The following is a 26711-nucleotide window of genomic DNA, read 5'->3' as shown; positions in this document are numbered from 1 at the left end:
CGGGAATTGTCCGTTTTGTTCACTGCTATATTCCTCTAGTTGAACAATGCCTGCTACCCTGAAGGTAGCCCACACTGGTCGAATGAATAAATGGCTGTCAGGAGTTACTTACAAGTGATTAAAAAAAAAAAGTAGCTCAAATCAACTAAAAGAAGAAAAAAGGAATTCCTGGCTCCCGGAACTTTCATAGAGCAAAATTTTTGACAAACTGAGTGTAAATTATCTAAGGGACTTTTATGAGCTATTCATGAACCAGGAAGCAACACAGCTACAAAATAGAAAAGAGCTGAGCAGAAGGCGTGGGCTTCACAGGCAGAAGAAGGCTGAAGGAGGCAGGAACCAGTTTAAAAAGCAGATTCACTTCAAAGTTCCGTTCCTGATTGGGGTTGCGTTGAAGGGACTTCCTTACCATGCCAACTCTGCGACTCTACTGTTTTTTATTTTTCTGTTTTGTTTTAAAGTGGCCGGTTTCTAACTTCAGTTCAATTACATGACACCTAGCACAGGTGGCTCCATTCTGGATGATCTGGTCTGGTGGGGCCTAGTACAGGAGCTCATTCCCAAACACGGGCCTTCCATAAGGGCCATTCAATGTAACTGAAAAGGCCAGGAAGACACTGGCTTCAGGGCCCCCCAGAGTGAGGGCTCAGACGAGGTTATCAGGACCACAGCTCTCCGGGTGCCTCTGAGCGTCCTGCCTCTGTGCCAGCTTTGTTCTCGGGCACCCTCCCTTCCTTCCTTCCTTCCTTCCTTCCTTCCTTCCTTCCTTCCTTCCTTCCTTCCTTCCTTCTTCTTCTTCTTTTTTTTTTTTTGACAGGCTGAGTGGACAGAGAGAGAAAGGTCTTCCTTTTTCTGTTGGTTCACCCCCCAGTGGCCGCTACGGCCGGCGTGCTGCGCTGATCCAAAGCCAGGAGCCAGGCAGGTACTTCTCCTGGTCTCCGATGCGGGTGCAGGGCCCAAGGACCTGGGCTCAGGCACCCTTTCATCTCTAGCAGAAGCTTAATGTCCTTACAGCGCCAAGCAGACAACACAAAGCCTTCTCACCGTGGCAGGGTGAAGTCTTGTGTCTGGACTGGTCAAGTGCTCTCTCTCCTGGAAGCCAGTCACTCACTGAGGCTGGGAGTGCAATGTCCTGATTTCCTAGTAACCCCTCACATGCAGCCCTCTCCTGGAGCTGAAGGTGGAGCCAACACCACAGAATTGCGTGGGCAAAAGGCACGCTGCTGGGATGGGCACCACGACTCAGCCGGTTTGGGAGTACCTGGTCTGAGCCCAGCTCCTCTGCTTCCAACCCAGCTTCCTGCTAATGCATCCTGGGAGGCAGCAGATGATGGCTCAAGTGCTTGGGCCCCTGCCACCTATGTGGGAGATCTGGTTGGGGTTCTAGACCCCTGGCTTTGACCTGGCCGATCCCTGGAGATTGTGGGCACTTGGGAAGTGAATCAGTGATGGAAGATCTCTCCTTCTTCTACCCATGCCCCCCACCCCCTGGCCAAGTAGATAAAACAATAAAATAAATAAATAAACACATCTTGATAAAGGAAATCGGGATGCTCATAACTCTGTCAGCTGACTGAAGGTCAATGGATGCTGGGTTAAAGAGCACCGGCTGTCTCTGACAACCCCCCTTGCCTCCACTAGGCTGCCCCTGAAACAGACATATGGTAACACTGTGGTGGTGACAAGACTCTGAGAGCCCCGCCTGGCTCCTGGCACAGGATTCCACAGGAAAATTCCACTCTGGCTTTGTTCAAATGAGCCAGCCACAGAACCCACGCAGCTTGGGTGGTGCAGTGTAGCCATGTGACACTGTCCTTACCAGGTAACCCATAACATTTTAACATGGGAGGACAAAAACTGAACACCCAGGTTGTTGCTAGTAAGTCATTGCCTCGCAGAGGATAAAATAATTTCCAGCTTTTGTTTCTTTCTCAGTAACATGTGAATAGAATGTCCATCTCATAAGAATACAGCTGTGGGGGCCGGTGCCGTGGCTCACTTGGCTAATTCTCCGCCTGTGGCACCAGCATTCCATATGGGCACCAGGTTCTAGTCCTGGCTACTCCTCTTCCAGTCCAGCTCTCTGCTGTGGCCTGGGAGGGCAGTGGAGGATGGCCCAAGTGCTTGGGCCCTGCACGCACATGGGAGACCAGGAGGAGGCACCCGGCTCCTGGCTTTGGATCGGCACAGCGCTGGCCGTAGCGGCCATTTCAGGGGTGAACCAATGAAAGGAAGACCTTTCTTTCTCTCTCTCTCTCTCTCTCTCTCACTGCCTAACTCTACCTGTCCAAAAAAAAAAAAGAAAAAAAAAAGAAAAAGAATACAGCTGTGATAGTGCCTGGTGGAGAGCAATTACCTGACGAGAGTTAGTTTCTTTTCCTTGGACTTAAGCCCCTCTGCATTTCATGTGATGTATGTGACCTGTGTGTTCCCTGAATCCTAGCTAGCTAATAGTGACAGAGCACTTACTGAGTGTTGGACAATGGTCTAAGTATTTTCCATGCAGTAACTCATTTAAGCTTCCTTGCAACTCTTTGAGAGAATACCATGCCCAGTTCGGGAGATGCAGCACAGAAGGGGAGAGTGAGTCAGCCGGGGTCTCACCACGATTCAGGGGGTAGAACTGAGCCCGGAACACAGGCCTGCTGTCTGCAGTCGTGATTCCCGGCACGGCGGCAGCACAGACTGTCTTCCTGAGAACATGTATTTCATCTGCTTTCAGTTGTTTGTTTTACATCCCCCACCAAAGACTGCCACAGAACCCAGCACTTAATAAATACTTGTGACTATGGTGAAGAGACAGCCGTGGAGCCTTTCCTGTCTCCTGCCAAGAAAGAACCTGGAGTGCAGTTTTTGGCCATCCTCTCCCCAGGCAGCCCCTAGCCAATGACAGCGCAGCAGCAATCTTGGAGCCTGGCCTTTCATTCTGGCTCACTGCAGACCTCCTGTAGCAGGCAATCTTTTCTCCAGAGCTCCCTGTTGGGTTGGCTGAGTCTTTATCAGATTTGCACAGTATTCCAATGCTCTGCCTGCACAATCTGCCTGCCTGCCTTTCTCTCTCACAGGCATTATCCGCTCTCCCGTTAAGTAGCGTGCATTGCTAAGAGCTTCTCAACATCTGCTTCCAGAGGCGGCCTGAGAAAGCAGGTGACAAGAGGGGGCTTGGAGACTGCACTGCCCACCACTCGGCCTGCAAGGGACGGACATTACAGAGCACCAGTAATGCTCTGTGATGCTCGAGCTCTGGCACCTTTGCTTCCAATCCAGCTTCCCACTAACGCACATGGGAGGGAGCAGAAGATAGCCCAAGTATTTGGGTCCCCGCCACCCACTTAGGAGACTCGGATAGAATTCCTGGTTCCTAACTTCGGCCTGGCATAGTCCAGACTGAACCAGTGGATGGAAAATAACTCTCTCTCAATTAAATAAATACTTTTTTAAAGGCTAGTATGTGGGATATGGAGAGTGTGTAGCCCAAGGTGAAGCCCAATTGTTAAAACTTCCACTGATGGTGACTTGGGTGTTGTTTCGGGGGTGAGAGAATACCCTGGCTAGTGTGACAATTTGCACTTTGGAAACATACGGGGAAGGTGGTGAGAGGAGACTGGAAACAGTGCACAGGGGGCTGTGAATCCACTGGGTATTATTAAGCCGCACTGATGTGCAAAAGGGAGGGGGAAATGAAAAGCTGAAACCATTAGCCAACAATTGGGAACGAGCCATAACGGCCAGACTGTCTCTTTGCTGGCTACAAAAACAGCTCTTACTCCTTGGAGGACAGCAGAAAAAGCTGAAGCCCAACCTTCAGATTTAATCTTTGAGTTGCAGAGCTTCAAGTATGCTGAATGATCGGCCAAATGAGGTCTGTTAGGTGTGTAGAGCCTGGGACCCTGACACACAGGAAGGGGCCCTCTGGGTGCATGCCCCTGATTGTGGATGGGAATTCATTTGCTTTCTTCCTTCCTAACAGAAGCTTTGGAGAAAGGTTATCTTTCCCCAGCAGCATTGATATTTTCAAATATCAAATACCAAACCAAGAAAGTAAAAGTAGAACTCAAGTACAAGTAGTTGTGTGATTTCTAGATATATCTATATATATAGATATATAGATATATTATTTTTATTTTTTTGACAGGCAGAGTGGACAGTGAGAGAGAGAGAGAGAGAGAGAAAGGTCTTCCTTTGCCGTTGGTTCACCCTCCAATGGTCGCCGCAGCCAGCGCACCGCGCTGATCTGAAGGCAGGAGCCAGGTGCTTCTCCTGGTCTCTCATGGGGTGCAGGGCCCAAGGACTTGGGCCATCCTCCACTGCACTCCCAGGCCACAGCAGAGAGCTGGCCTGGAAGAGGGGCAACCGGGACAGAATCCGGCGCCCCAACCGGGACTAGAATCCGGTGTGCCAGCGCCGCAAGGCAGAGGATTAGCCTGTTGAGCCACGGCGCCGGCTTCTAGATATATATTTTAAAAATGTGAAATACTTCATGAATTTGCATGTCATCCTTGTACAGGGACCATGCTAATATTCTCTGTAGCATTCTAATTATAGTATATGTGCTGCCAAAGAAAGCACATAGAAATATATATACACACATACATTTATGTATATTTTATTTCTATTTGTTTGAGAGGAAGAGACACAGAAAGAGATAGATAGAGCTATCATCTGCTGATTCACTCCTCAAATACCTGAAATTGCCAGAACTAAGTTGGGGCCAGGACCAGGAGCTGGGAACAAAATCTAGAAACCCAAATACCTGGGTCATCACCACTGCCTCCCAGGGCCTACACTGGCAGAGAGGTGGAGGTAGGAGCCTGAGGTGGGAACTGAACTCACACACTGTAACGTGGGACACAGGTATCTTAATGACAAGACTAAACAACCACTGCAAATAGATGGATGATAGAAAGATGGAGAGAGGGATAAAAATATAGATATAGATACAGCGAGCATCAACATTTGAGATGAAAATTAAATGTGATTCTGTATAAACACATGTCAAAACACAAAGAACACTACATATTTTCCATGTCTAAAAACTCTATTACCAGGTTGGGTAATTTATCCTCCTTCAAATTCAGTTTTGTTCCCATAGTACATTTTAGTCTTTGATAATGTGGTTTTGTTTCTAAATTAGAACTCTTCATTTGCTCTCATTCTAAAGTGTAAACATGTATACATCAGTCTGGGCTAACAGTTTTGCAGAGGTAGAAGGGGAAATACCATTAGGAACTTTACCCAAAAACTAGAAGAGAGGCTCAGCAGAAAAAATATTTACCTGTCCAGTGGCTACAAACTGCCTATAATGAAACTTGTGCTGACTTAAGGTCACATCTGAACTAACTTTCTGATACAGGCATATTTCAAATACTTATTACTTCCTCTTGTGGATCCTTCAGCTAGTGGAATTTAAGACATGTAACCTGATGGATTTACTTAATTAAATTCTGCATTTTATTTTAATGGGGAAGTAAGTCTTTACAGTACACTAATCCCTGAGTAGAAATTAGAACCTGGGCCCAGCGTTGTGGCACAGGGAGTTAAGTCATTCCCTTGTGATACCAACATCCTGTATTCAGAGTGCCAGTTCAAGTCCTGACTGTTCTGCTTCTGATCCGACTTCCTGCTAATGTGCCAGGGAAGGCAGTGGATGATGGTCCAAGTACTTGGGCCCCTGCCACCCATGTGAGAGACCAGGATGGAGTTCCTGGCTCCTGGCTTCCACCTGGCCCAGACCTGGCTGTTGTAGCCCTTTGGGGAGTGAAACAGAAAATGGAAGATCTCTCTCTCTCGTTCTCTCTTCCCCTCCTTTCTTTCTGTTGTTCTGCTTTTCAAATTAAAAAAAGAATCTTTAAAAAAAACCCATCCTTTAAAAGAGAAGCTGATGCACTTTTATGTTTACTTTGGTAATTTTCTAAAAGCCACACAATTTTCTGCATCTGTTGCTTTCAAAATTAATTTTGAAGAAATTCCCTCACTGTAGGTGGACAATCTGAAGATGAAAAATTCTCACCTTATGAAATTCTCACCCAGGGTACTTTATTTAACCTTTTTCCCTAACACATCCCCCTCCACTTTGGATTAATGAGCGTACCAGTTTAATCACGTGCTCTTTTAAAAATCAGCTTAAAAACATCAGCTGATCTGGTCACTTAGACCAAAAATAACTGCCTATTCTGTTTCTTAGAATATTGTCCTAAATTTGTTTCAATCAATTGTCTTAACAATCTCCCTGAAGCATCAGTCAGAAATAAAATCATAAGGCATGCTTTGTTCAGAATAAGAAACACATTGCCCCCACCCTTCCACTTGAAAAAGACCTTCCTCCTAAAGCTCCACTTGTGTTAGCCCCATATTCTACACCCACCCGTCAGCTGCTACCTCACAATAGCAAAGCCACAATAGCAAAGCCACCGCACACCAAGGAGCACTGCTTCCAGTCCCATCACTCCACCCAGAGACTGTAGTGGCTCTTCCTATCCCTTTATTGGCTGCCAACATTGCACGTGGTTTTCTTCTCTTGCTTAAAAATAAATGTTAAGTTCTTGATCTTTTGTTCTGGATTCATTGCCAGAGATGGTTTCACAGCATGAGCCTTCCTAGGGAGAGTTGGCTCGTGTTCCTGCTAAGAACCTAACCTGGGAATGATGGAAAAATAATTATAATCAACGTCAAAGAGCATATGGCTTTCTACCGAGAAGCCTGCCAAGTAGGCCCTTCATGCATCCTTTCCATCCACCGCTGGGTGAATCTAGCGGACAAATCCCTAGCATCGAAATAAGTGAAAGTCCGCCTCTCACACATACTGCCTCCATGTCAGAGAGCTTTCTGAGTGAAACCAGTCAATACAACAAAACGATGCTGGGTTTTCTCGTCCATAGACATGAAACTGCTTTATTTCTCCAGCATCCTTTAAGCTGGGTGACCCGTTAAGCTCAGTCCGCACATAGTGCAAGGAGACTTTTTTTTTTTTGACAGGCAGAGTGGACAGTGAGAGAGAGAGAGAGACAGAGAGAAAGCGAGGAGACAATTCTAACACCGATGTTCAAAACCACCACAGTTCAGCAGTGTCATGCTTTGGGCTGGGGTGTGTTCCAGCGGCCTCATGTGCTGTTTCTAAAGGAGGAGTAACGCCGGGTTAATTATATGGAAGCAGAAACACCTGGTGCATGTCGTTATGGACTGAAGTCTTGAATGATTTAATTATGATCTTTATTGTTACAAATTGGCTCTTCCAAGTATTTTTCCACGGAACTTAACATTTTATTTTACTATCCACGCTGCTTCTCTTGGGATGTATGCCAGGTGGTGTGTGGTTCTTAAAGGAGAGAATTTTCTGTTTGTGGTATCTCTGAATACTAAGAAATCAGGAGTGAATTTGAATTTCCCTTATGGGCCTTGCGTTTCAAACCGTTGAAGGCTGAGAGCAAATCGCCTCTCTTCTACGCAGTGGAAAGGTGAAATGCGACTTCTCCTAAGCCAGAATTCTATTATCTTCCAAGCATCAATAAATCAATAAGCACACTAAATATAAAGCCTGCTTCCTGGTTACACAATGCAGACAGTAGACAAACAGAGGACATTCTGATTTAATATTGGTGGTTCTGGTGTCCAGTGTTTAGAACATTTGAAGAAGAAACACTGACTTGGAAATGAGGTTGCTGAGCAGTGTGAAGAAGAGGTGAGAACAACTGTGCACCAACCAAAGCCCGCGTGCTGCTGCATTCCCACACCCAGAAGCTACGTCCCGCCATGCCCAAGAGAAAGGCTGAAGGGGATGCTAATGGGAATAAGGCCAAGGTGAAGGACAAACCACAGAGAAGATCCACACGGTTTTCTGCTGAACCAGCTCCTCCAAAGCCAGAACCCAAGCCTCAAAAGGCCCCTGCAAAAAGGGGAGAGGAGGTACCCAAAGGGAAAAAGGGAAAAGCTGATGCGGGCAAGGATGGAAATAACCCTGCAGAAAATGGAGATGACAAAACAGACCAGGCCCAGAAAGCTGAAGGTGCTGGAGATGCCAAGTGAAGTGTGCGTACTTTTGGTACTTCTGGTGACTTACAATTTGAAATACTATTTTTTATCAAGTTTTATCAAAATGCAAAATTTTGTTTTACTTTTTTTTTTTAAGTTATGTTGTTAGCACACAGAACACTTCATTGTAGCTTTGGAGGAAGGGGCAGAGGTCACTAACAGAAGGTGTCGAAGCTGGATTGATAGGGAAAACACCTTCCCCTGTAGTTCTGAGAGACTTCCTCTTGGCTCCCAGGGCACAGAACCTTGTGGCGTGGAAAAACTAAATTTGATTTTATGTCCTCTTCTTCCTCCCTGTCTGCATTCAGCATAGATTTAACTCCCTTAAACCCAGAGACCTGTGGGGACCTGACCCCTAAAAATTTGGTACCAGCATGACAGGTAACCTGGACTTTACAGTGAAGCAATGGTTCCTTTTCTAGATTGTGGATCTTCAGATTGATCATTCTGCCATTTCATTTCATTTCCTGAAAGTCAGGGGCAGGTTGTGAAAAGTTGTTAAACAACCTGCTAAATGTGGAATGTCAGCCTCACTCTAAACTCACCCTTGCAGAGCATCAAATGAAGACTTCATTGGGTTTTATAGTGGCTTTCTGATTTTGGTAGTCCATTGAAGAAAGGAGTTGAAAATTGTTGTATACTGTTCATAATAGTCTGCCCATGTCCTGCCTGAAACACCATGATTGTTCATGAAAAGAATCTTTAATAAAGTTGGATAAAGTTTGGCTTAAAAAAAAAAAAGAGGTTGCTGTGTGCTCCTAAAGAGCTCCATTCACAGACCTAGCAGTTAATGAGCAAAGATTCAGTCCACTGAGCAGTCGCCTATCTGACCAGAGGGCCCTGTGCTCCTTTGCAAGCATTCAGTCTTGCAAGTCATACTAAAAAATCACAGGTTATCAGAGGGGAGTTGGATGGTGATATTGTGATTCCTCCCAGCCAGCTGCCACTGTTAAAGTGGCAAAAATAAATGGTTTCTTCCCCAACCTGCATTATGCGTTTTTAGGAAGACTTAAATTTCCCCCATCATATGCCTATAAAACCTAACAAAAACTCCAAAATGACCACTATCCTTAAAATAACCCTGGGTGTGATTCTGTATTTGTAGAGCAAAAGTGAGTCAGAAATGGACATCTTCATATAGCAACTGTTCAGAACAGGATGAAAACTGGAACCTAAAGACTGAAAGGATTTTTGACTCAGAAAAACATTCCAGCTGTATTTTCTCAGCAACTGAGTTGACAGAACCTAGAAACAAAATTCACCAAAAGCTAGTCCCATGTAGTTGGCAATGCTCTTATGCATATTACCAAAAGGCTCCATAATTCGATTTGAAGTGGCCAAGTTTTTCTTGAGTAGGCTGTGCTGTGTTTATTACTAACAGAAGCACTTCACCCACTCATTCAGCATGAAGGAAGGATCCAATGCCCCAGAATTGGGTTCCCAAGTTTATTAGTAAGTTAGTTGTTTAGAAATGAATGTTGCTTTCCTGAGACACAGTGGTATCAAGGGTAGTTAAATTGCAAGCATGAATCCCAAATCTGATTGATTTCTAAATAATAGGAGGAAGACCAACCTGAGTTCCAGCTCCTGAGAGTGCACACCTGTGCCTGCTCCTCTCCCTCTATCACCTGCTCTGTGCTCTGGAAGGCTGGTCCCTTACAGGGCTCCCTTGCTGGCTGGCTTTCAGCTAGCTTTAGTCAGAGAGGGACATGGATCACAGGCAGAAGAACAAGAGAGGCGAGAGTATATTTCTTTGGTTATTCCTGTCCTGCTTGGCTGCTGCCAAGCCAGCCATGGCTGTGCTCCTTTAAGATGGCAGCCCCAGTGGGCAACCTCCACAGCGCCAGCTCTTTTTTTTTTTTTTTCTTTTAAGACTTATTTATTTGAAAGGCAGAGTGAGAGAGAGAGGGGGGAGAGACAAAGAGATAAAGAGAACTTCCATCTGCTGGTTCACTCCCCAAATGGCCACAACACCTGGGGCTGGGCCAGGCCCAAGCCAGGAGCCTGGAATTCCATCCAGGTCTCCCACTTGGGCTATCATCTTCTGATTTCTCAGAACATTAACAGGGAGCTGGATTGGAAGAGAGGGAGCTGGGGCTCAAATTGCAGTTTAAGATGCTGTGCCATGTTGCCCACCTCATAGCTCCAGTTATTCTTGGGCTCTGGGAACACTGTTCACTGTCTTTGGCCCCCAGTTCCCTACACCTGCTGGTCTCTGATATCCGAACAACGTATGCTCACTCTCTTAACCCTGACCATGCCTCAGTCTTCCCTTTGTTAAACTTTCTTCATTTGTGCCATCTGAGCAGAATTACATCTGGCAAGACCCTGAGAGTGGACAAAAGGAAAACATTTTCCTGTCCCTTTCCTGGGTGCAGAGGTCACTGGTGGCACTGCCGGCAGGATCGCTCGTGTCCCAGGCAGTTTTGCATTATGCTCCTCCTCCGTGCTGTTCACCCAGCAGATCCAATCTCTGCCCTCACAGAACTCACTTGGGAAACCAACAATGGGTGACTTGCCAAGATCACCACGTGTTTTGGAAAATCTGCCATAGGGAATAAATAGGGTGCACTGAAGGAGAACCATGGATGGGGAGAAGGTTTTGAAGAACCTGGTCAGGCAGGCCTTATGGAAGAGGCGACCCTTAACTGGGACCCCAAGGTTGAGGAGGAAACAGCCATTGTGCAGAGGGCTAGCAAGGAAGGCAGAAATGTGTTTCAGGCTTAATGAGCTAAAAACATAAAGGCTTATAAGTGGGAAAGGAGCTTTGGGGGAAACCAGGACCTGTGGTAGCTGTTTGGCTATGGAGGACACTAAAGACAGATATTTGCAAGCTATAAGCGTAGACTGAGTTGGGGGCCAGGTGCACAGGGATAGGAAATGAGGCTGGACAGTGTGCTCAGAGAATGCTAGGCAGAGTGGACCATGGTGAAGAGCATGGACTGTGTTCCCAGTATAATGAGAAGCAAAGTAGGTTTTTGGTTTTTTTTTAAAGATTTATTTCATTTATATTAAAGGCAGAATTACAGAGAGAGAGAGAGAGAAAGAGTGAGAGCGAGAGCAAGAGAGAATCTTCCAATTGCTAGTTCACTCCCCAAATGGCTACAACAGCCAGGGCTGGACCAGACCAGGCCAAAGCCATGTGAGTCTGTCATTTGGGTTCAGGAGCCCAGGCACTTGGGCCATTTTCTCCGGCTTTCCTAGGAGCATTAGCAAGGAGTTAGATAGGAAGCGGAGCATCCAGAACTTGAACCTGCACTTATATGGGATGTTGGCATCTCAGGAGGCAGCTTAACCTGCAGTTCCACAATGCTGGCTCCCTCCAAGTAGAGTTTTGAAGAGCAGAGTCACGAGACCTGATTCATCTTTTTAAAAGATCCCTATAGCTGCTCTATGAAAAAGGACATGGGGAGAAACACGTAGAATCAGGAAGAAGAGTCAGAAGCTATTAAAATAACCTAGGCAGAAGATGGCTGCATTTGCTTTGAAAGTGGTGGGCATGGAGATGGAGAAAAGGCAGATTTTGGGGTTTTGTGTTAGGGGTGGAGCTGACAGGACTGGGGAAGGGAGGAATCCAGGATGTCCCCCAGATTTGTAGTTTAGCCCGCTGGCTGGGTGACAGGTGGATTATAGAGAGGGGGAAGACTGCTGAGATGAAGCTAAGCTATCCGTGAGATATCCAGGGGCAGATGTCAAGCAGGCAGGTGGCCACTTGAGCCTGGTGCCACAGAACAGGTTTCATCTGGGGAATCTTTTGTCCCAATTCTAAGTGATTAATCAGGCATCTCAGGTCAACCTGGCTCAGGCCAAAAGGGACCTGGACATACCCATTGAACTCTCCCTGGGGTTTAGGTAAGATGCTCAGATTAGTAAAAAAAAAAAAACAAAAAAAACCACTTGTATATCCTGCTATACTTTGTTTTGTCATGAGTACATGCATTTTCTTTAAACAAAGAAAAGGATGGCTAGTCCAAAGCAAAATTTGAGAATTCCTAGGTCCGTGACTAAATACCATCTGAATCTTGCCTCTAGAGTTCTGATTACAAGATGACTTCATGGTGTATTTATAGAGCAGCCCCCAGAGGCCAGTGGAGTTGACACACAATAATGTCCTTATGGGGAGACATGTGCCCATAGTAAGAGATAAGGTTTCAGAGCTTTTCATTCTGGTTGTCATGGCAACAGCAAGAGCCCCGGAGGTGGGAAGGAGGAAGAGGGAGGAGTGAAGAGAACCAGAGGCTGTTAGACCTTGGAAAATGATCAAAGACAGATACCGCATACTGCATGGGAAACACACCCTGTACATCAAGAGTAGTTACAGGTATACAGTTTGTTAGATTTGTCTTGTTTTAACATTTGTTTATATATTTGAAAGATAGAGAGAGCTCTTTCATCTACTGACTCACTCCCCAAATGCCCACAACAGCAAAGGCTGAGTAAGGCCAAAGCCAGGAGACTGGGACCCAACCCAGGTCTTCCACGTGAATGGCAGGGACCTGAGTATTTGAGCCATTACCCACTGCCTCCCAGAATGCACATTAGCAGGAAGCCAAGCCAAGACTCGAAGCCAGGCACTCCAGTATGCGACAGACACCCTAAGTGGTGGCTTAACTGATGTGGCAAATGCCCACTTTGACATCTTGGTTTTAAGAACCAGATATACCCACAAACGCTTTCTCGAACTTGGAGGCTGGAAGGACATTTTGCAACTATTTTATCTCTTTTGCTCAGTGGACTGCCTAGGGCTCTAAGCACTTGAAGAAATGAGCAAAAGAGGTCTCAAAAGGAGAGGCACTCCACCACTTATTTTTATATGGCTTCTATAATTGCTAACTGGCTAGATCCTTTGGGTAAAGATTTGATTATATATCAAAACATTACACATATTGTGGTTGGTGACTACAGAGTGGCAACCAGAATGAAAGACTAATCCTCAAGCCAAGAGATGGAGTGAGGAAGTCTCACTCTCTAGGTAGTGCTAAGAATTATACACCAACCATGGATACGATATTGCATAATTGTATACCTCCCATTAGGGTCCAGCCTATCATGGGCTTTGGATGAGATCTTTGAAGTGATTAAATATCACCTATAAACTAAAAATGTAATGAAGGTTAGAGAAATAAGGAAAGGGGACGGTACGATAAAGAATACAGGCAACTCTAAAAAACAAAGAGACTTGAATTAAAATGTATTCAAGAGAGTTCAGTGTACCTAGTGTCACATACCTCCAGACATTTGAAAGGGAAAATCCTCAATGCTGTAGCCCATGTGAAATAGCCCCCAAGACCATCCATCTTTCTTTGTTCTAATTCCATGCTCATCAAGCAGAAAATATTTTTTTTTTTTTTAAATTTTTGACAGGCAGAGTGGATAGTGAGAGAGAGACAGAGAGAAAGGTCTTCCTTTTGCCGTTGGTTCACCCTCCAATGGCCGCCGCGGTAGCGCGCTGCGGCCGGCGCACCGCGCCGATCCGAAGGCAGGAGCCAGGGGCTTATCCTGGTCTCCCATGGGGTGCAGGGCCCAAGGACCTGGGCCATCCTCCACTGCACTCCCTGGCCACAGCAGAGAGCTGGCCTGGAAGAGGGGCAACCGGGACAGGATCGGTGCCCCGACCGGGACTAGAACCCGGTGTGCCGGTGCCGCAAGGCGGAGGATTAGCCTAGTGAGCCGCGGCGCCGGCCCAGAAAATATTTTAATTGCTAATTCTGTTATCATTATACAAGGAAGAGAGTATCCTAGGTAAGAAACACGCATATCTGACAACTGTAAAATACATGCTCTTCTCCAAATTGCACTGGGAATAGAATTCAGGTTCCTTCCCATGGTCTCCCAGTCTTCTTTTGGGGCCCAGGTGACCTTTTCCACCTCAGTTCCCATCCCTGTCCCCCTCAGTGCTAGGTTCTCATCACTCCACCCTTTCTGTTCCTGCAAGTTCCTTGCTCATCTCACATAATTCTCTTTTCACCTACCAGCCACTCTATTTCCCAGATCTCCTTGTACCTGGTCACTTCCTACCTTCTAATCAGGTCTCAGTCCAAATGTCCCCTCTCTGGACAAATCTCTGGACCTGTTGTTGCCCTCTTTCCCCTCTCCTCTCCCCTCCACGGTCCCTATCTATCCCTTGGCTGGCTTGATTTATCACTCTATGATGTCTCACTTGTCAGCTTGCTGATGACCTGATTTCCCCCATGAGGATAAAAATCCAACACAGCTCCACTGACAACACTCAACAGACATTTGCTTAAAGAGTTGAATGTGGGAAAGAATGAAGTATGACTTGATGTAGAAGAGAGGATGTATAAATAGGAAGTAAAGATTTGAAGCAAATGGAACCTTCCCTGTGCCTATACTCTGACTTTTACAAAGCATCCTTCACATACTGGTAGATGGTCCTTTCCCTCCTCATTCTTTTATGTATTTTTTTTTATTTGAGAAGAAGAAACAGCATGCACTCCCATCCAGGGGTCCACACCCCAAATGCCCACAATAGGCAGGACTAGGATTTGGTTTTAACAGGCATCTTAACCACTAAGCCATACACCTGCCCCCCTCTCCCAGCTCCAAAAGATTGTGAACAACCTGGGGACAAAAATCATCTTACTCATGTTGGCAACCCACATGCCAAAATAAATGTCTGTAGGATCCTTCAATGTTCTGCTGATGGAAATGTGAAAATTTTAAATTTTCTTTTGGGTGAGATGGACTTTACTGGCTGGATGAGTGCCTGCCAAAGGAACAGTTTCTATCAGAGAGGCAGGGAAAGGTACATATGGGTGGGAGCAGCACTAAAAGATGGCCTAGCATGAATCCCTTAACCCTTCCTTCTCTGGTATGCTCCATCAGCATCCCCCAAATCACCCCTAAAAATTTCAGGTGGGGCAGGCTTGTGGCACAGTGGTTAAGATGCCACTTGGGACACCCACAACCCATATCAGGGTGTCTGGGTTTGAGGCTTTGCTCTGCTTCCAATTCCAGCTTCCTGGTAATGTGCACCCTGGGGGCAGCAGATGATGGCTTAAGTACTTGGGTTCCTGTCACCTTTATGGGAGACCCAGTTCTGGCTCCTGGCTTTGGCCTAGCCCCATGCAGGCTGTTGGGGGGCATTTGAGAGAGCGAACCAGTGGATGGAAGATCTATCTCTGCCTTTCAAATAAATTTTTTAAAAATTAAGAAAATGACAAAATAAAAAGATTCCAGGCAGTTCCCCACGTTTTTCTCCATCCAACCCAATTACTGCCCTGAGCTCTTCCTGGTTGGAAATGCCAGAACCATCTCTTAACATAGAAGCCAGATAGAAAGAGCTCTCACTTGACAAAAGTCCAGAAAAGCACTTATGAGAACAGTCCAGCTGAAAGTCAGGGTGCACAAAGGGGCACCAGTAAGTCCCAGCATTCCACAAGGAGTGGCTGGAAAGAACTATTTAAATGTTTTAAACATTGCCAATCTGAGTAACATGAGACCGAACTTGTTATTTGGCTCAACTATATATAGTTTGCATCCTGGAATTCACTCATACTATATATAGTAGTGCTTTATTCATGCACTCAAACTGATCACATGTGTTGGACTGAAGTGTCGCCGGGGTTCTAGAAATGAAGAGAAAATGGAAATCTTCTCCAAACCAATCGGCACATTCCTTACCACCACTACCATCTTCACAAATGCATGGCTGCAGCACAGAACTAATTGAGACCAGCCACAGAATAACAGGGTAGAACCAGGCCACAGGAATACTTGCATTTGAGAACTTCCCCTGGGAAGAATGCCTCCTTTCAATCATTTCTTTATGGAGTCAAGACTGGCTATGGTCATTGTTCAGAAATAATACATATTAAAAAGGATTTTAAAGGCCCCAATAATTCCCAGCTTTTATATCAACAACAGCCAAAAACAAAGCAACCCATGAAAAAAGTTTGTCAAATTCATCAAACAATTGTGTTACCTGGGTCATTGACTTTAGCTTGGGGATATAAGCAGTTATTTTTTTAACTTAGCAATTTTCCTGTCCTGCTTTGAAAAGTAAAATGTTTCTGAATAGCCTGCTTCAGGCTGAGAAACTCTTGTATTAATTTCGGTCTCAAATCTCTTGTGAAAAGCTACTTATTGTTGTCTCCCCCAAACTTGAGATGTCTGACAGGAGTAAAGACTAAGCCAAGTCCCTGAGGGAGAGAAGAGTCTTTTAGAAGAGGTGGCACTTGACATAGGAGTTAAGAAGCTGCTTGGGACACCCACATTCCACATCAGAGTGGGGGGTTCGAGTCCCAGCTGTGCTCTCAATTCCAGCTTTCTGCTAATGTGCACCCCGGGAGGCAGCAGATGATGGCTCCAGTAGTTGGATCCCTGCCATCATGTGGGAGACCTAGATTGAGTCCCTGGCTCCTGGCTTTGACCTGGCCTAGTCCTGACTGTTGTGGGCATTTGGAGACTGAACCAGTCAATGGGAGATCTATGTCTGTCTCAATCTTTCAAAAAAATTTATATAAAGGGTGGTGTAGCAAACAATCAGTGCATGTACTGTCCAGCATCTAAGCCTCTCAGTATACACAGCCCACAATGGGAGACTATTCTTTTCCCTCTTTCTGCCTGTACTCTTCCAGAAAAAGCAAGTTATCCTGTTCTCAAGCCTAATTAAGCCAATGATGATGGCTGCTGTCTTTTTGATTACAGTCATTGGTTGAAAGATGGGCACATGATTCAAAATAGCACAATCGAAGGTGGTAAGACCCAGTTTTGAGACTTTTATTGAAGCTATCAGAGGAAATATGGTCCTTTCTTCTGTAATTGGTGGCTGTGATGTTAGTAGCCTATAGTTGCTAGGAACCACTGGCAGGGCCGAAGACCGGAACCAATTGGAACTGGCGTTGTGGTGTAGCAGGTTAAGCCACAGCCTACAGTGTCAGCATCCTACATGGGCACCAGCTCCAGTCGCAACTGCCCTACTCTGTTTTGTAACTCTGCCTTTCAAATAAATAAATCTTAAAAAAAAAAAAAAGAAAGAAAGAAAGAGAAAAACCAGAACCAATCTGAGGAAGTCGAGTAAAGGACTGGATCTAGTGGTCTCTGCTTTCTTTTCTTCTTCTTTTTTTAAAGATTCATTTATTTATTTGAAAGGCAGAGTTAGAGAGAGAGAGAGATCTTCCATCCACTGGTTCACTCTCCAGATGTCTTCAACGGCCAGCACTGGGCCAGGCTGAAGCCAGAGCCACTTGGGCCATCTTCTGTTGCTTCCCCAGGCCATAGCAGAGAGCTGGATTGGAAGTGGAGCATCTGGAACACAAACAGTGCCCATACTGGATACCAGTGTTACAAATGGTGGCTTAACCTACTATGCCACAGTGCCAGCCCTGTGATGTCTACTTTCATTCATGAATCAAACTGTGCCTGAAGATCTAGGCCAGGACTTCTCAGTTTACCTCAATCAGTAAATTCCCATGTTAGCTTACATTGGTTTGAATTGGGTTTTCTGTCCCCTGCCTCGGATGCAGGTGGAAGCTGCAGAAAATCTAGGACATGAGGAAGAGGAGAGGATAGGTTGAGGACTTCTGAAGGATTTGTCTACAAGGACAGGCCTAAAGACACCTATGTGAATCCCAATCTACTGATTTGCAAGAGATTTTTAAATTTAATTTTATATTCCGTGGTTCAAAAGTCAAAACTAATAGGAAGGTACACTCAAATAGGCTCTGTTCCTTCCCTGCCCCTCACTTCTCTTACTACCTGAGTCACAATTTTTATTGTTTTTTGTTTATTCTTCTAGTGCTTCTCTATATAAGTGGAACTAAATATGAATATTTTATCCCCCTTTTGTTATGCAAAAGATAATATGCTTTGCTCTGTTCTACACGCATTTTATTTCTTCAATATATGTTTATTCAAAGAGTGCCCTTCCTTGAAATTCCATAAAGTCTTTGATTATCCCTAGTTGCTTTCCATGGTATTTCAAGCAGTTCAGAGTCTTATTTAGTACATCCTGCCAGTTCTCTGCTCTGTTACCCTGGAGACATCTCAGTTTAATACTGGAGTGTATTTCACCAGCATTAGAGAATTTGAATAAAGAAGCTAAAATGCAGCTCTGACTCTAAAATAAGTAAATAAATAAATAAATGAGAGAAAGAGAAAAAACAAATCTGGAAAGTCTAATCAAAATAAAACTACTAGACTGAGATTATGGCGTAGGGGGTGGGGAAGAGCCATGAAAATTGGAAAGTTAGGGGCCAGAGCTGTGGTGTAGTAGGTTAAGCCTCCACCTGTGGTGCCAGTATCCCATATGGCTGCCAGTTCGAGTCCCAGTTGCTCCACTTCCAATCCAGCTCCCTGCTAATGGCCTGGGAAAGCAATGGAAGATGTCCCAAGTTCTCGGGCTCCTACACTCACATAGGAGACCTGGAGGAGGCTCCTGACTCCTGACTTTGGATTGGCCCAGCTCCTGCCATTGCAGGCATTTGGGAAGTGAACCAATGGATGGAAGATCTCTTTCTTTTTTCTTTTACAACAGTTTTTTGTGATAATTCTTTTTTTTTTTAAGATTTATTTATTTATTTGAAAGTCAGAGTTAGAGAGAGGAGAGGCAGAGAGAGAGAGAGGTCTTCCATCCAATGGTTCACTTCCCAGATGTCCGCACTGGCTGGAGCTGTGCCGATCCGAAGCCAGGAGCCAGGAGTTTCTTCCAGGTCTCCCATGTGGGTGCAGGGGCCCAAGGACTTGGGCCATCTTCTACTGCTTTTCTAGGCCATAGCAGAGAGCTGGATCAGAAGTGGAGCAGCTGGGTCTTGAACAGGCACCCATATAGGATGCCAGCACTTCAGGCCAGGGCATTAACCCGCTGCGCCACAGCACCGGTCCCAGAAGTTCTCTTTCTCTGTCTCTCCCTCACCCTCTCTCTCAAACTCACCACTCAAACAAATAAATGTAAAAAAGAGAGAAAGAGAGAGAGAGAAAGAAAGAGAGAGAGAAAGAAAGAAAAGAAAATTGGGAAGTTAAGAAGAGTCTAAGTTTTTAGACCAAAAAAGAGAGATTAATCTCATCAGACAGATACATAGGCGAATATCCCAGAAAGAGTATATATTGCCATTCAGTGAGCTATGATGTTGTGTAGATGCTGAACACAGTCCTTTGGTTGGGCAAAACTCTCTGGCCAAAGAAATGCACTAACCTACAAGTTCTTCCCACTCAAAGGTATCTTACCCACAGAGCCCTCACCAGGGCTTTGATAAGGCCTGACTGCCTCAGAACTCAGCCCTGAAAATAGGTCATTTACTTGGGGGCAATGTGAAAGAACATTTTCAGACTGAGCCTACACAGTGGATAATCTAAAATCAACCTCTCTCTTAAAAAAATTATGTTCAGACTTTTGATATGAAAAAAAGTCTGAAACTATAAATTTCAATGACATAATGGGTTGAAAATGAAAGGCAATCTAGAGATATACTTACAATTTCTCTGTAGAGAAATTCAGTAACTCACCCTATTCTGCTAGGTATTTGGCATTTGGATGAGTGGAGCCCAGTGCTTGGCCCACAGTGGCTCCTAACTGCAGGTAAATGAACCAACAAATGTCTGTGCAATGTGTTCATCGTTATTTTCACCTAACACCTAGAAGCAAACCATCATCTGCAGATGTTAACTTCGTTCATTTGGGTAGTTACGCAAACAATGGTTTCTTAGCAGTACTCAAAACTATTTTAAGAAAAGGGAATTGCCATTGGATCTTATTTTTCTTGTCACCTTTTCTTTTGTTATATTAAAGACTGGATTGACACAGCCAGCAAAGGTTGCTGTTTGCTCTTGATTGGTTAGATTTTCAATGAGCTGCATAACCACATTTCCATTTTCATGGTTTCATACAGGATTTAATTAGAAGAAGCCAGGAATTCTGTTCTTTTATCCTTTAAAAAATTAGTATTTCTTGCTCACTTTCCTTTTGTTTTTGTTTTTGTTTTTTTTTTTTTTTTACAGGCAGAGTGGATAGTGAGAGAGACAGAGAGAAAGGTCTTCCTTTTTGCCATTGGTTCACCCTCCAATGGCTGCTGCGGCCAGCACATCTCACTGATCCGAAGCTAGGAGCCAGGTGCTTCTCCTGGTCTCCCATGCGGGTGCAGGGCCCAAACTTAGGCCATCCTCCACTGCCTTCCCGGTCCATAGCAGAGAGCTGGCCTGGAAGAGGGGTAACCGGGATAGAATCCGGCGCCCCAACCAGGACTAGAACCTGGTGTGCCGGCGCTGCAAGGCGGAGGATTAGCCTGTTAAGCCACGGTGCCGGCCCCTTTTGATCTTCTAATTGAGGAGTTAGAAGAATTATAAGAAAAATTTTTAAATTTGTAGATAAATACATTTGCCACTTGTGTTTTGCCACGCTATAAATTTCTAGGAATAAATAGAAATTCAAAGCAGACATTCTCAAAGACTGTAAGCCTCATAACAATATAACTATACTTTCTGTAGAACATAGCCTTAATAATTAAGGGCTGAAGCCCTATCTTTTTGGTCCTAAAAATGAAATATTTGTTTGCTGTGTGGGTGATACTGTGAATGCATTTCCAGGTGCTGAGACTTAGGAAAGTATCATTGAATATATTTTATTCTAAAATATATGTAGCTTTTAATTAAGGTAGATGTTTTATAGTGTTGCCAAATTTCAATAATTTTATTTGGGTACAATAAATAAATCAATATATATTTTGGAGCTAACATTATTATTCTAGGAAAGCACATTATATAAGGACTAATTCAGCATTAAACTTATTCCAGTCATAAATCTGTAGACTCAAAATGTGATTTAGGGGCCGGCACTGTGGCACATCTGGTTAAGCCACTGTCTGCAGCACCGGCATCTCATAAGGGTACCAGTTTGTGTCCCAGCTGCTCCACTTCTGATACAGCTTCCAGCTAGTATCCCTGGAAAAGCAGTGGAAGATGGTCCTAGTGTTTAGGCCTCTGCCATCCACATGGGAGAAAAGGAAGAAGCTTTGGCTTTGGCCTGGCCGTTGTGGCCATCTGGTGAGTGAACCAGCGGAATGGAAGATCTCTCTCTCTGTCTCTCCTCTCTCTCTCTCTGACTTTCAGATGAATAAATAATTTTTTTTAAAAAATGTGGTTTAGTTTATAGATTTACACTTGTAAGCGAAGCAAGGTTTCAATTAAAAGTCAATAGGTTAAGCCTAAGCATCAATTAATTTTTGGACTGGGACATATATGGCATTTCTGTACTATTAAATAGCAAGATGGAAAGCACTTCACTTTCAAGGTTTTATTTCTTCACTACACACCATGTGTGAAAAATCCTTTCTTGGCACAATGCATTATACAATGGAGTTTGATTGCTTACACATGTTTCTGAAGTTTACAAAACCTGCATTGTCCTCAGAAGGTAGTATGGAGAGTGCTGGGTTATAGACAACAAGACAGAGAAGAAGCTGGTTCACAATGTGAACAGACTGGAATGCGTAACCAAGGAACAGTGGAGACACCCTTTCTTTGTGGCTTTTTTAGAATGTAGTAAACAACTGTCTTTCCAGGCCGGGTCACCAACCAAAAATTTTAACAAAACAAAATCTTAAGGAAGCTTTGCAACAAAAGAAACCAGAACATGAGATTGATGATCCAAAGAGAAAATTAGAGGAAACCATGAAATACACACAAAGATTTGGACATCAAGAAATGTGAACTTACATATACTTACTTAATACTAAGGGCTTTCTTTCTGTTATGATGCAGTCTTTAAATATCAGTGGATTTAAAAATAATAACAATGACCATCTCTGGCCCTCCCAACCCCCTGTTTTTCTTCTCTCCTAACAGCTGACTCCCTCATGATTGAACTCTCACTGTGCCATTCCTTGCTCATCAAGGAACTTTGATTCACTTTTACTCTTTACCAACTGAATTGACAATGATGCTATTATAAATATCAAATCATTCTTCATGAAATTATCTGCTTTATAATGACTAAATGTCACCATTAAATTCCAAATCCACTTCCCTTATAAAAATGCCTTTATGGAATGAGTCATTTTTCTTTCAGGGTTTCTTAGAGCTTCTGATCAGTCATAATTTTTAAAAATAGTAACAAGGGACAGGTCTTCCAGGCTCAGATAATTTTACCAGTTTAATTACCAATTTAATTTAGGTCTAATCCATTTGTGTCCTCGTTTTATTTGTATTGGAACTGTTTGTATTGAACCTGAGGTTTTACAAAGTAGTTACTGAGGGATCAAATTTAATTTAGGTCAGATTTTTAGTTACTAGCTATCATAATATTATATATATATTTTTACGATGTGTATATTTCTATTTCCAGACCATCACAATTTTGTTATCTATTTTGTAGAATCTGTGACTCCTTTGATAACCTCAGAGTTTTTTTAATCCATAAAGTAAGAGTAAGGCATACATATTTTTAAAACATTATGCATATATTTCAAAAGAAACACAGTAGGTACATTATGATCTCTTTGGAGAGAGGAGGTGGAACTCTAAACTAAACTCAAGGAGATGTAGACATTTCTTTGCTGGATTCATTTACTTATAACAGAGAGCTCTTTGTTCATGCCTGGTGACGAATGAGAAGTCCTAATGATCGATATTCCTCAGGATTCCATACAGCAAGCCAGCATCAAGTTGCCTCTTTTGAATGTTGTTTGCACAGTTTAGGTGTTTTTTTTTTTTTTTAAAGAAGTGTCCAGAAAGGAGCAATGGAGGAAGAAATAAATTCTTGTGGTGCCAAGTTCATATAGATGCATTCTAACAGTTTAAACACTACCCAGGGCACGTGCTGGGCAGCTCAAGCTGCAAAAATGAATATGGGTCCCTGGAGATCAATAAGTATTCCCATCACCTTTGGTCAGCTATTTCCTCTTCCTGTCTCTACCCCTAGGTGAGTGACTTCTGTTTCACATTATCCTGAATGGCCACAACTGACTTAAGTAAAACATCACGGTTCTTAATGAGAAGAGTTTCAAATGCACTTTGCTTCGAAGTTGGCTTGCAGAGAACAGCCAAGGCTAAAGACCTACTATTAAAAGGGCTGTATTTTCTTTATAGCCAGTTCTTTCCCCAGGACTAAGGCATGTTTGCTTAAGGATACTAAATTGAGACAGGCTCCCTCATTAAAAAAAAAAAAAAAAAGAGTAGGAAAAAGTTCTGCAATGTTTTTGTAATAATTCAAACTGAAAGCAAATGAATGTCCCCTTTTTTAGCCACACAGAAAAGAATGAATGTACATTACATTTTATTTATTTTTCAAGTTATTGCCAAGACAAGACATCTCTTTACATAAACCCTGTGTAGACTGAGTTCTTACGGATAAAAAATAGATTAAGTACACGTCTTAAGAAGGGTGATGCTATAAATGCAGGAAGAGGGAACTGAGAGATTGATAACAATGTTTATCACTCAGACTTGCAGGGACTATCCTTGATTTGAGATACTTCAGGATATGCACTTCATAAAAAAAACAAACAAAAAACACAGTGTTTTAGTAGTGTTTGCCTTTCATGCTTTCCTTCTTTGAAAGCTTGCATTCTCTGATACAATTATCATTTTTACTCTCACTCTTGAATGGTAACAGATATCCTCCATTGCCTTCTCTCCGACTTCTCACAACACAGGCCTTCCTAGTTCTCTGTCATTTTACCCTTCTTTGCACCCTCATACTCTCCCTCCTAATGACTTTGTTTGCCAAGCAGTGATAAATACAATTCTTATGATGGCCTCTGGTCTCTCCCATCATCCACCCACCTTAGGCAACCCCTGTACTTGCTGCTCAGTCCTCCTGTTCCTGAATTCTTCTTGTCCCAGTTAGTCCCTTCCCAAAGGATAAAACAAGGAGCTCTAATGCTGAAATCATATCCAACCAGAATGACCATGAGAACTAGCCAAGGAAAACGCCTCGTGTTTATGAGGAAATACGAGATGTGGGTCTCCACTGTGTTATCTTACTTCATTTATACAGCCCTGAGAGGAGATTTGATTTTTGGTCCTGACACTTGGTGTCAGTGATTTGGGACCAGGTCCTTAACCATATGCCTGAAATCCTTTCTGGAACAAGGCAGTGCTATGAGTAAATAAATAACCTTGTTCAGACTTAATTTCCTAATTGAACAGGAAACACAGCATGGAGATTAAAAGCACAGGCTCTGGACTTAAACACACTTGAGTGGGGGCCCTGGAATTTCCACTGACTTGATATATGGCCTCAGTTCCTTCATTCATGAAAGATTATCAATAGTAATATCAACTTTGTAATGTTATGCTAAACATTGAACGAGATAGTAAACAGAGAGCTTTCAAAGCAATGCCTGACCCTCCATAAATGTTAACTATTATTATATTGATGTTGCTATTTTTAATAGTGTAGCATCATGACAATTAAAATCTTGGAGGCTGGTGCTGGCACTGTAGTACAGCAGCCTATGCTGCTGCCTGCAACACTGGCATCCTATATGAACTGGTTCAAGTCCCAGCTGCTACATTTCCTATTCAGCTCTCCACTAACGTGCCTGAGAAAGCAGTGGAAGATGGCCCAGTACTTAGCCCCTGTCACCAACATGGGAGACCCAGATGCTGTTCCAAGTTCAGTCAGATGCTAGATTGGTTTCAGTCTAGCCCCGTCCTGGGTGTTGTGGCCATCTGGGGAGTGAACCAGTGGATGGAAGATCTCTCTCTCTCTCTGTAACTCTGCCTTTCAAATAAATGAACAAGTCTTTAAAAAAAAATCTTGGAGCTGTATCACAAAGTTAAAAGTGAGATATCATTTTATGGAAATAATGTACAACAAAAGAATCCAAGCACATTTAAGTAATATTGAGTCTACTTTTATTTATTAACATACCCTTTTTAAATGGAGCTGTTGTCTTTTCTAATTATAAAAGTGAAAACACATTTGCTTGCAAATGTTCATTCTTTTAGACATTTAAACATACATATTGATTAATTTATTTATTTTACTTTTAAATTTTATTTTTAAAGTTTTATTTATTTATTTGAAGTTGGAGTTACACAGAGAGAGGAGAGGCAGAGGCAGAGAGAGGTCTTCCATCTGCTGTTTTACTCCCGAATTGGCCGCAACGGCTGGAGCTGCACCGATCTGAAGCCAGAGGCAGGAGCTTCCTCCAGGTCTCCCATGTGGGTGCAGGAGCCCAAGCACGTGGGCCATCTTTCACAGCTTTCCCAGGCCACAGCAGAGAGCTGGATCGGAAGTGGAGAGCAGCCAGAACTCGAACTGGTGTCCATATGGGATGCCGGCACTGCAGGTGTCTGCTTTACCCACTGCGCCACAGCGCTGGCCCCTTATTTATTTATTTGAAAGTCAGAGTTACACAGAGAGAGAAGGAGAAGCAGAGGAAGAGAGAGAGGCCTTCAATCTGCTGGTCCACTCCCCAAATGTCCACAACAGCCCGAGCTGTGCCGATCTGAAGCCAGGAGCCAGGAGCTTCCTCCATGTCTCCCATGTGGGTGCAGGGGCCCAAGGACTTGGGCCATCTTCTACTGCTATCTCAGGCCATAGCAGACAGCTAGATGGGAAGTGGAGCAGCCCAGACTAGAACCGCATCCTTATGGGATGCCGCACTGCAGGCAGCGGCTTTATCTGCCAGCCCAATTAATTTATTTTTAAAAAACAAGGTTGGAGCTGGCATTGTAGTGGAGTCGGTTAAGCTGCAGCCTGAAATGCCCACATCCCAAATGGACACCAATTCAAATCCCAGCTGCTAAACTTCTGATCCAGCTCCTGCTAACGCACTTGAAAAAGTGGCAGAAGGGGCCGACACTGTGACATAGCCAGTAAAGCCACCGCCTGCAGTGCCGGCATCCCATATGGGCTCCAGTTTGAGTCCCGGCTGTTCCACTTCTGATCCAGCTCTCTGCTGTGGCCTGGGAAAACAGTAGAAGATGGCCCAAGTCCTTGGGCCCCTTCGCCCTCATGGGAGGCCTGGAAGAATGTCCTGGCTCCTGACTTCAGATCGGTGCAGCTTGGCCGTTGTGGCCATCTTGTGGGACTGAACCAGCAGATGGAAGACTTCTTTCTCTCTCTCTCTGCCTCTCTGTAACTCTGACTTTCAAATAAATAAACAAAAAGAAAAGGAGGTAGGGAGGGAGAGAGGGAGGGGGGAGGAGGGGGGAGACAGAAAGAGAGAAAGAAAGGGAGAGAAAGAAAAAGTGGCAGAAGATGGCTGGCTCAAATACTCCCTTGTGGGAGATCCAGATAAGCAAGACTTTTCATTTGGTTTGGGTTAAAGAGATCTCCAGATTTTGTTTTTAAACTTTTTATCACAGAGAACTTCAAACACATATAAAAGCAAACATAAGGGCATAATGAACCCCTCTGTGTCATTTATCAGCTTCAAGATTCATCAAGCTGTGGCCAATCATATTCATCTATACCTCCACCTGCTTCCCCCATCGCTAACTCCCATACTATTCTGAAGGAAATATAAGACACCATACTGATTTATCTGTAATTACTTCAGTATGTAGCTAATAAAGATAGTGGTTTCCTTCTTCCCTCCCTCCCTCCCCTCCCTTCCTTCCTTCCTAGATAGAGACAGAGGACTCCCATCCATAAGTTCACTCCCCAAATACCCATGATAGCTTGGGCTAGGCCGAGGCTAAAGCTGGGAGCAAGTAACTCAGTCCAGGTCCCCCATGTGGGTGGCAAGAACACACCCTCCTGAGTCATCACTCCT

General features: G+C 44.0%; 1 protein-coding gene and 1 non-coding gene across 2 annotated transcripts; one reads left to right on the top strand and one right to left on the bottom strand.

The window, feature by feature from the left end:
- Positions 1–4462: 4462 nt before the first annotated feature.
- On the bottom strand, positions 4463–4569 carry LOC133747364 (U6 spliceosomal RNA). Its single transcript, XR_009864320.1, has one exon. It is a non-coding gene; the product is annotated as a U6 spliceosomal RNA (small nuclear RNA).
- Positions 4570–7749: 3180 nt separating this feature from the next.
- Positions 7750–8022, top strand: LOC133747089 (non-histone chromosomal protein HMG-17-like). The gene has a single exon (XM_062175234.1). The coding sequence runs from the start codon at positions 7750–7752 to the stop codon at positions 8020–8022; it is 273 nt and encodes a 90-aa protein (XP_062031218.1).
- The last annotated feature ends 18689 nt before the right edge of the window (positions 8023–26711 follow it).

Source organism: Lepus europaeus, chromosome 18 (assembly GCF_033115175.1).
Source record: "Lepus europaeus isolate LE1 chromosome 18, mLepTim1.pri, whole genome shotgun sequence".
NCBI lineage: Eukaryota > Metazoa > Chordata > Mammalia > Lagomorpha > Leporidae > Lepus > Lepus europaeus.
The sequence above is the reverse complement of the archived record's forward strand: the minus strand, read 5'-3'. Positions and strand labels throughout refer to the sequence as shown.